Source organism: Empidonax traillii, unplaced genomic scaffold, assembly GCF_003031625.1.
Source record: "Empidonax traillii isolate 1590-97213 ecotype Southwest subspecies unplaced genomic scaffold, ASM303162v1 scaffold189:size1549363, whole genome shotgun sequence".
In the NCBI taxonomy this organism is placed as follows: domain Eukaryota; kingdom Metazoa; phylum Chordata; class Aves; order Passeriformes; family Tyrannidae; genus Empidonax; species Empidonax traillii.
In genome coordinates this window covers 1,341,688-1,352,504 of record NW_020955382.1, presented here as the reverse complement: position 1 = coordinate 1,352,504, position 10,817 = coordinate 1,341,688, and the positions used below count along the sequence as shown (strand labels likewise).

Below are 10,817 nucleotides of genomic sequence, written 5' to 3'. Positions count from 1 at the left end.
GCAGTGTTGCCAGTATTGCCAAGCAAGTATTTCTAGATGGCATTTGAGCCATAAAGGCAGAAGCAGGTCCACTTCCATTGGCTCAGATATTGAAAAGTTTGAGACAGAGAAAAAGCTGTATCCTGTGGAGTAGGATTAGCACATGACAGCTTGATTTGTTGAGGCTGAGATTCACGTTCATGTTGTTAATGCCAAACAATAACCAGTTTATGTTTTGGGCTCTTTCCTGCGTTGACCCAGCAGGGAAGGAGTCCACATTTTCCTTTTACTGTTGTGAACTTTTAGGCTCTCGGAAGAATCAGCAGTCTGTACTTAGACAGAGGGACTGAAAAAGCTGAAAGAGCAGAGTTTATGCAGATGTTGTCTCTAATGGCTGTTTGCCAGCACAGGTCACTGTGCACTTTCTGAGAGCTGCACGTCACCAGCAGCTCCAGTTTGGTGAGGGCCCACGGGGGGCTGTGACTGAGCCCCTGGGCTTCTGCCAGCTGAAGTAAGTCATAAACCCACCCCAGGTGGTATGAGGTGACCATAGCAAGACCCTTAGTCCCAGGAACAGCCATGCCTCTGCTGCTTCCCTCTTCATGAGGCTTCCTCCCTCTGCCCGGTGAGTCCTGTCTGACCGCAGGCAAGAGCTGGCACAGACTTTTCAGAATCCCTTTTTTTCTCTGAGAATAGCCCCAAAAGTTTATGTTTTCTTATCGGTGGCAGCAAGTCTGAGATTTGATAACTTCAGCGTGTAAATCAGATACTTCCCCTGCTGTGCTTTATTTGGGAACCTCACAATTTGAGTCTGGACTGTCTTGATCTGTGGCAAACTTGTCCAGTGGAGGGGAATCACCCTCTGCCCAGGCACTGACTCCATGCTCCTTGTTCAATACCGTACTCTTTTAGGCCTGAAGTGACCTTACAAAGACAATGTACTCGGCATGGCAGACTATGAATGTTCTGTTCCTCTCTCTTCTCCAATGTTCTAGTTGTGTTACAGGAACATCTGGGCTTTTGTCTTTTTTAATTGAAAACTTACTTAACAACTGGCTTCTTCGGTATGCTGCTTTAATGAGGATTGTATTTCTACTGTTTGCAGACAAACACTTTCTTGTGTGTTTTAATGGTCTGAAGGTTTTTTTTAATAACTTGTAATGGTAAGATTTTTGTACGTGGTGGTCTTTTTCTAATACTCTGTGAAACGGGGATGTAAGAAATTAATGGTTTGTAAGAAACATACTTCTGTATGTTATAGCTTCACCTGGGAATGCACACTTTTGGCCACCCCTTTGGCTTTGAACTACAGATATTACTGAGGATATAACAACTTCTGCTTTTTCCTTTTGGGACTCTTCCTTGGGCAGATTCTTGAGTCTGTCATCAGTACCCAAACCAGCGAGCTCTGCAGACCAGACTCATTCACAGCAGAGCTGCAAATGCTGGAAGAGAAGCCAGTGAAACCATGTCTGAGTCATCTTCTGTATGTGGCATTTAGCAAGGCAGGACTCTTGGCCAGGAACTCTTTAACTTCATCTTGCAAGGTACTTTAGGGACAAAGTGTTACAGAACTTTGGTTTTGTTCTGTGATTGTCAGGAAGTATCTGTTTCAATGATCACCTCAGAGAATAAGAAATCAATTACTTTAAATACATCTCTTTGAATGTATGGCACATTTCATGGAGTTTATTTTTTCTGTCAGTTGCAATGTTTTTTTTTTAAATAAAAATTACCTATTATATATAAATCGCACCGTTGCTTTGTTTTGTTCAGGTACAAAATGTGTGCTTCTTACCTCTTCCTATAATTCATCATGTCTACAGCATTGTCAGTAGGAATAATTTGTTTGCTTTTCCCCTCTGATGAGTGGGTGAGCACAAGGCATAAATTGTCCTGAGGCCATGGTGCACAACGGGGATTCTGGATCTCTGTCCCCTGCTCTTCAGTAGGTAAACTTAACCCTAATAACTCATTCATCCTTGTGACGCTCATACTAAAAACAAATATACTAACAGATGATTATGTAGCTTTAAAAAAAAAACCTGCTTTATGGAAACGTGTGAGATTGAAGATGGGACACAGAAGGGGGACATACTCTTTGCAGCCTTTGTACAGAAGATGAGGAAGAAGATGAGTGTGTCATTTCATGGCCAACTACTGTCCCAGGAGGAGTCTTGGCCACCCTCCCTCTTGATTCAGGATGGAAAAATGAGCCAAAACTGTCAGGACCAGCCTTGTGGCCACTGTGTATCTCCTGGATCTTGCCAGGCTGCTGTTGCAGGCTGTTCAGCTGCTCTGGCATGGGAAGGTGGTTTTGCTGTTGCTGTGTGCAGTGGCTGCAGAAGCTGGAGAAGAGGAGTTGATGAGGAGAGACGGCTGGAGGCACAGGAGACAGAGTCAGGAAGGGTAGAAGGAGAAAAGTGGGAGAGACTGAGCAGAGCCTGCTTATTACTCACAGTGGCTGCACCATCTATCCCAAATAGTACTGGTGTTACTGGCTGCTGTTCCAGCACTCACTGGTGGGAAGCCACTGGTGGGGCTGTCCTTAAATGAAACAACAGGGAACCCCATTTCTGGGCACTGCAGCATGTCCTGCTGGCTGGTGCAGTGCTGGGCCTGGCCACCCTCAGGCAGATCTCTCCCTTGGCTGTGCACAGGAGATGGTGCTCTGCACTGCAGTTCCATACAGGAAGAGATTTCATGGTTAGATGTTTGGGATGCGTGGAGTTAATGCAGTTTAAAAAACATTTTAAGACAAAAAAATAAAGCTCACATTTGGCACTGGGTAATAAAAGTTGGCCCACAAGTTCTGTTTGTTAAATACGGCTGTAATGAGACTGTTGAGAGCCAAGCAGGGTTCAAGGAGCTGACTGACAACTCTAGTTTTGTTGGAGGCTTTCTGTAACAAAGAAGACATTAATGTGTAAGTCAACAAAATGCCAATAAATAAACAGACTGCCTGGATGCCTGTGCCAACAGCAGTAAACAAGAGGCAGGGACTAGAACAAAATGTGAGATGTGTCCTGGAGTGGGGGCAGGTCTCCCTGTAAAGCAGCCAGTCCCCAGTGGATGTCAGCATTTGGAAGTGGCCTGATAGCAAACACAGACTTAAAGCTTCAGATCCCTGTCCCTGCCCCTTCTGCGTCCCAGCTTATGTGGATTTGACTCTTGTAGGTGCTGGCTTAGCTGTGCTAGGAAACTGAGGGGCTTTGCTCAGCCTCAGATGGGTTAGCAGAATGATGCTGGATTTCTCTACCCATCAGCCCTTCCATGACCCTCTGTCATCTTCCACCCCAAGGCTTTGTTGTCTTCTAAGGCTGTGGCTTGTAGGTGCCAGGGAGAGCCGAGGATGCTTTGCTTCCCTGGAGCACCTGCTGTGAGGCTGCCACAGCCTGTGCTCGTTCTGGCCCTCGTCACTGTGGGACAGCAACTTCTGTCCAGCTTGCACCTGACGGGACGATACCTGTGTCAGTGTTTTTTAGTATTTAATTGAGGTTGGTGTGAGGTAGGAGATGGCTGTGCACGTGTGCTGTATGAGCAAAGTTGTGTCTGACTTTGTGCCATTCCCTTTAACGCTGTCCCTTTACCAGTTAACGCATCCTTAACTCTCATAGTCGTGGTTTTTAGATGATTATTGTTGCCAGCTGCTGAAATTTGTAGGTCCAGGCCCATGCATGCTGTCACCAAGGTGGACATGTAGAAGAGGCAGCTTTGCTCACGTGTGTTGTGAGTCTCTGTCCCATATGAGAGAGAGGAATATATTTTTTTCCTTTTTTCCTTTTTCCTTGGGGCAAAACTAGGGTGCTACAATTGTGAAGCACTAGGTGGTTCAGTGGAACAACTATAACTCCCCGCTGGTATTGGTATATATGCAGACATGTGTGGCATTTGTTATAGTTATTATAGTTAGAGATAAATGGCCACAATCATCCGTGTGCTGTGTCAAAGAAAAACAACCACCATCCACAACAAAACCAACACTCTCCAGCAGCTGATCAAAAGTAATGAGCATCACCCATAACAACAGCTGCCCTGGGTGAAACTCACTCTCCTCTGAGTATCATTTATGTCTGGCAATGTGCGCATCACAGCTTTACACAGCTTCCAAAAATAATTTGTTTAAAAGGTTCCTGTTATATTTGTTTCCTCATCTGTCATCTCAATAGGTGAATTGAAACTTTATTAAAAGCCAGGCTTTGACTAACGGACATAATGAGTGGGTTTTGTCACTTTGGTAAAACTCTGTGCGTGCTGGAATCAATTATGTGCCTTTTGAAAAATACAAAGGACTTGCTATTGTAGGACAATAGGAACTTGATGGAGCACAGCAATATGGTGTGTGTCATCAGTCTGTTTTTCTCTACAGCTGCTGAGCTGCAGTTTGCTGTCCCAGTGCTGGTTTTTTTTCATGCTGCAGGGCCAAAAGTAGCATTCATTCATGGTTATTTGCTAGCACTGCAGGCATGAAACTCTTCATTCTGCAAGGATGTCTACTCCAACGTGGCTTTTCTAGGATTAAGCTAATGCTGCTGACAATTCATGGGGCTTCATCCCTTTGAGGAGATGTATTCTGCACCCTCCCACAGTAGCCATGGCCCCTTGTTTCACACCAGAGATGGAGCACGAACCAGCAGCACCCAGTGTGCATGAACCAAAGGACTGTAAAAGGTGAACTTGTGAGTTCACCTGGCAAATCTGCTGGGTCCCACCTGAAGACTGAGCACCCAAATGCCACCAGAAAATGCAGTGCTGCCCCTTAGCACCGTGACATACTTTGCTCCCTCACACTGCTCACTTTGCTGTTTTGCAGTCAGCTGCAAAGCTGTATCCCTGATGCCAGATCTTAATAAGTCTTAATCCAAGAAGTGCCTGCATCAGGATTAAAAAAACCCAATAAAATTAAAATCTTTCATGAGTCACAGCAACCCAGCGCTGGTATTGCTTTGCCAGTAGTCTGAGTCAGCCCAGGCACCATCCACCAGCCCTTGGCCCTCCTCGCTGGCACGAGGAGCGGATGTGCTCCCGGTGGTGGTGGGCTGTGAAGGATGGGCAGAGCCCTGGTGCGTGAGGCTGCATTCAATTTACTTGTAGTTCAGTACATATGGGAGGTTTGGGGACCCACATGCAGCCTGCAGGGTCTCGCTGCCTCCATCTCTTGCAGCACTCAGCAGTGAGCTGTGGAACCTGGCCCAGCGGCTGCAAAGGAGCAGTATCAGCACTGCTGAGGGCCAGACAGAGTCAGAGGCATGAGACTCTGGCAAAACATCACCTCCCCCACACCCAAATCATCAGACAGACACATGCATTCAGCAACAAAGCTTTTAATTTTTATTAAAATAAAGTGTAACCTTTTAATTTCCCTCGCTTCATTCCTATAAGGAATGGCTTAATATGAGAGCTCGCTAATGTAGGATTGGTGTGTTTCAAAGTACACTGAGGCAAAAGAACCCCCCAGACCAGACAAATCCCGTCTTCAACGCATCAGCTTTTGTTCCTTTCCTGGCAGGAGGAGAACACGGAGGGTGACACTGCATGGCTTTAGTACAAATGGGGTCATAGGTACAAGAGGCTGTTAGGTTCCATCTTCCTCCATTCCCTGATCTTACCTACCTGTAGGAGCACTGAAAGACCCAGAAGAGTATCCTGATTTGGACCACCTACACAGCTCCTCCAGGGTGGGGGCTGGAGAGCTCACAGCATCAGTAAGCACACATGCAGATGCCATCACGTGATTAATTTTCCCTTTAAATTGACTTAAATATTTTGAGAATAATGAAGAAGCCAGAATGCTAATTCTAATGACAGGATTGTCTTTTTCTTAGTAGGAGGGGAACAAAAAAGGCTACTCCTAACTAGAGCACAGCTGCTACATTGCAGCTCAGGCCAGAGCCCCACTGAAGGTGTCTCGTGGACTTCACTGGGTTTGGACTACTCCTGTTTGCACCACTGCTGAGTAAGACTGCAGAGCTGGGACTCACCGCTGGTTTAACATCACACTCCCTTTCTTGGGCTGTGTACAGTTCAGCTTGGTTCAGTCATCTGCTGAACACATTGTTTGACACACGAGAGACTGAAACAGTTAACAGAAAGTGGGGAAATGGCATGATTTGTAATGATATTTATATATTCAGCTGTTAGGAAAGGGAAAAAAAAAAAACAAACAAGTTAACATTCAGTACCACAGTCAGAAAGGTTGTTTGTATGTGTATTTCAGTCATGGGGCTAAGATACAAAGCTTAGGATGGTAAATACGCATGTCTATGAAATAACCCAGACTGCTCTAACACACGAGTCAGCGCTGGCAGCCCTGGCTGCGCTGCCTCATCTGCAGGAGAGAAAAACCAAGCCCCTGGCACAGCTGAAGGGATGCTTCTGCCCTTCTCTTGCCCTCATCACCCCTTGGCTTGTCTGAGGTTTGTGTTCCTTGGGGAAGCTGCCAAAACAAACGTGCTGTGGGGTGTCACAGCACGGGGAGCCCCCTCACGCATGGAGTGCCACCAAGCAGGGCAGGGAGGAGGTGACACGCTGGGTACTCTGCCGAATGGCACCCTGGCACAGGCTGTGCTTCGTGTTACATTCTCCTGGCTGGCTATGTTCAACGGCTGCCCCCTGGGGATACCCAAAAATACCTGTTCAATAGAAAAGAAAAGCCCTAAGAAAAGCAGTGGAGCAGAGCTGTACTTGACAGAGTTTCTAGGGGTACTTTTCAGAGGACCCTTAAGATCAAAAGTTGGTCTTTAGAGACAACTTTGTGTGTGTCTGTCCCTCATTTATGCAGTTAAGGAGGTTCTTCTTTTCAGAACTGACCTCCCTTGTCTGCTGCTTCTTGTGCTGCCAACGTACTTTCTCAGCTGTTCAGGGTCAAGAACTTCTCTTGTCTTACTGGTCCACCGTGGGTGGACTGTCCTGCCCAGCAGCACTTGGTGGGAATGTGGCACTGAGCCCCCTTGTAACGTCACCACCTGGGAGCTCAGTGTTCTCCGGCAGCTTGCGCACTTGCCTGCTGGCTGCTCGTTGCTGCTGCTCCTTCAGCTCACTGTAGGAACGCGAAAAGGTATGAAAGATGGATGTGACCGGGAAAGCCATCAGCAAAATCCCACTTAAGATGCTGCTCAGGGCTACCACCTGTCCGGGGATGCTGCGAGGCACCATGTCCCCGTAGCCAACAGTCGTCATGGAGATCACGGCCCACCAGTAACTGGTGGGGACGCTGGTGAATTCTTGCTTGGCTCCCAGTTCGCTCTCGGCCAGGTACACCAGCGGCGAGAAGAGGGCCATGGCGACGCACAGGAAGAGCAGGAGGAGGCCGAACTCCCTGGTGCAGCGGCGCACGGTGAGCCCCAGCGTCTGCAGCCCCAGCGAGTGCCGCGCCAGCCTCATCACGTACAGGATGCGCAGAGCCCGCAGGAAGCGCAGCACCAGCCCCACTCGCTCCAGGTACTTGTTCCCAGCTCCCCCGCCGGGCTTGCTGCTGTTCTTCGCGGAGACCGTGTCCACAATGAGAGAGACGTAGAAAGGCAGAATGGCCAGGATGTCGATGATGTTGAGCGGAGTTTTCAGGAAAGCGCACTTGTTCTCTGCCTGGATGGATCGCAGCAGGAACTCAAACGAAAACCACGCCACGCACACCGTCTCCAGCACAAAGATGTCATAGCACTTCCGTGAGCACTCACCCTGGGGGGGAAGAGGAGCGGGGAACACATAAAAGGGGGGGGAGAAAGAGATTTAGCCAGGGAATGAACCAAAGAAACACAGAGTGGCAGTTCCTAAAGAAAAGTACTCTGTGAAATCGATAGGAATTGTGATGTAAAATCATGGCTGCTGAGAGCAGTTGGAAGGCATAATTAAAACCAGAGGTACTAGCTACATATTTGGCTGCAGGACAGGTCAACAATGCTATGGAGTATCCCAAGGCTGCCAAGAATCTGGTGTGATGTTATCAGCTGTCGGCCAGACAGTCCACTGCCAAAAGGCTCATGCCTCATTTCTAACCAAACCTTTAACACCCTTTAGAAAGGATTAGTACAGGATTCATGGATTGTAATAAATGTGCAATTCCTCCTTGCCTTCCTGATCAGTAATAAATTGCTTATAAAGGGCTCATAAGCACCTACAGCATTTTAAGTTATATGCTTGGACTTATCTATATTACTCACTGAATATAGGACATATTTTATATTCCAGTGAACATTTATTAACAAACTACAGTCAAAAGCTTATATAAAGTACTGATAAATGTAGGTATTTCTAGAAATAAAAATACCACAAAATAGAGGGGGGGAGGTCCAGAGAGATAAGTATTTTTAGTTACCTCACCTGTAACAGCAAGTGACCACAATGCCTTCCCCAAGCTTTCTGACGCACTGGAAGTGGTACTCTTCCCTGCAGGCTTACTTAGTGGCAAATAAGGAGAACTCTTTTAGTTATGATGCTTGTAAACAAACCAGCCTTGGTGCGTTGGAACAGCAATAAACAACAATGCTGGTGATGGCTGCTCTTCACTTATTAATTCAACAGCACAAATACTATGACAATTCTCTGCTGCATCAACTGTTGGTAACTCCAGCTGAATAATAATCAGCTTCTCTCAGCAAACAGATTTCGATGTGAACAGTTACAGGGCTAGTGCTGTTTCCTCTCCTAAATGCTCATATAAATGTGTGAATGCTCTGGGTGCTTTGTGTGGAAGGGAAGTGTATATTTATTTAAGGGAAGTGCATATTTATTCAGTGTGCCAGTCTGACTCTGAACAGTTTGTGAAAACTCCTGTAAGCGTGTAGGAGTCCATCCATGCTGGTGGGGAGTGTGACTCCCGCTGGATGCAACAGGTATTAGGTCCCGATGTCCAACCTTGTTTTACTTGCCTATGCTAAATTATAGCAGTAAAACATCACTCAAGAGTGGTGAGGCTGTGTCTTTTGCTACACAAAGCCAGGAAAAGTTTTACTGCACGGCCCCACATCCTAACTTCGTCCCTCTCTCAGTGTGTATGCACAGGTTTTTCCCTTTTGGGAAAGAAAACATCGGAAGAGTGATAAGACATTTGCCCTCTTTGCTAACTGCAGCATTCCCCAAAATGTTGTGGAGTGACTGGATACTTTTCAAGGGCTGCTGCACCACCAGCAGCAAGACCAGTGTCATCACACTGAGTATAAAGCCATGTGTTACCTCAATATGATAACCCAAATGCCAAGGCACCCTGCACATTCTACACTTGAGATTGAGACAGTAAGTAAAGAGATGTCAACAGGAAAAAACTGATGTGGAAAGGAATCCTCAGAGCCAGCACTTATGGTTCTTGTATTAACCGTGATAAAAGGTTGTTGGGCCTTGTGTTACAGATGTACCTCCCACTGTTTCCCAGGGGGTCATGCAGATATGAAGAGAAAAATTGCTTGTCCCATTGAAATTGCTGTCAAGATTTTGAGCATATCTCAGGGAGGAAGGATAATCCTGTTTTACTAGTGTAGTAGCTCAGATAGCCTGTCTTTAACTTCCTAAATTTGATACGTGTGAAGACTAGAAGGAGCTTAATTTATATCTGCCTCACCAAATTAATTGGGTTGGAAGTATTTTTGTCACAAACATAACACATAGGACATAAGATTTTGTTTCTAGGAGCTTTGCTCCTCTCACAGCATAATTAAGCTGTCAGGCTTTCCCATCAGATAAAGAACCAAGATGCTTTCACACCATTGCACAAATCTGGCTCTGTGGGCCAGAGCCAAAGCTCACAAAGTCACTGGAAGGACTCTGCCTGTGCCACTGTAACTTCACAGAATCACAGAACGTGCCGAGTTGGAAGGGACATGCAAAGATCATCGAATCCAACTCCTGGCCCTGCGCAGGACCATCCCCAAGAGTCGCTCCATGTGCCTGAGAGCATTGTCCAGGCTTGGTGCTGGGAACACTTGTCTGGGGAGCCTGTTTCAGTGCCCAACTACCCTCTGGGTGAAGAACCTTTCTCTAATATCCAACCTAAACCTCACCTGACATAACTTGAGGCCATTTCTAGTCACCACAAAGAGATCAGTTCCTGACCCTCTTCTTCCTCACACAGGGAAGTTGTAGACTGCAATGAGGTCTCCCCTCAGTCTCCTCCAGGCTGAGCAGACCAAGTGACCTCAGTTGCTCCTCACGTGGCTTCCCCTCAAGGCCCTTCACCATTTTCGTTGCCCTCCTTTGGTCACTCTCTAGTGGCTTAATATCTTTCTTATATTGCAGTGCCCCAAACTGCACACTATAATATTCAAGGAGAGGCCACCCCAATGCAGAGCAGAGCGGGACAATCCCCTCCCTCGACTGGCTGGCGATGCTTTGCCTGATTCCCTCCAGGACACAGCTGGCCCTCCTGGCTGCCAGGGCACTGCTGACTCATATTCAACTTGCCATCGACCAGGAACTCCAGGTCCCTTTCTTTGGCACTGCTTTCCAGCATCTCATTCCCCAGTCAGTACAGACATCCAGGGTTGCCCCATCCCAAGTGCAGCATGCATCAGTTTCCCTTGTTGAACTCCACACGGCTGGTGATTGCCCAGTCCTCCAATTTGTCAAGGTCTCACTGCAGGGCCTCCCGGCCTTCAAGGGTGTCAACTTCTCTCCTTATGACCCAGAAACCAGCCATCAGACCAATACTGTCCCAGAGCCCTGCTCCCTAGGAATCTCTCGCTGGGTGTGCTTGCTCTCACGCCTAAAGGCAATGGTTGCAGGTGAAATGCAGCGCTTGATACTATCCTTGCAGGTGCACAGCAGGATCAGGCTGAGGAGTTAGGATAACAGCCCAGAGCTGGCCTGAGCAAAGCAGCTAGCAATGACAAGAAGATAAATAAACCAAT

The 10,817-nt window shown here is 47.1% G+C and overlaps 1 protein-coding gene across 2 annotated transcripts in view; it reads right to left on the bottom strand.

Moving 5' to 3' along the window:
* Positions 1-5,929: 5,929 nt before the first annotated feature.
* The window catches only part of KCNG2 (potassium voltage-gated channel modifier subfamily G member 2), a 55,178-nt gene continuing 50,290 nt past the window's right edge, over positions 5,930-10,817 (bottom strand). For both annotated transcript variants that reach the window (XM_027886565.1, XM_027886567.1), the window contains exon 3: positions 5,930-7,656. In XM_027886565.1, the coding sequence (XP_027742366.1) occupies positions 6,862-7,656 (795 nt within the window). In that variant the 3' untranslated portion in view covers positions 5,930-6,861. The remainder of the gene's footprint in view (positions 7,657-10,817) is intronic.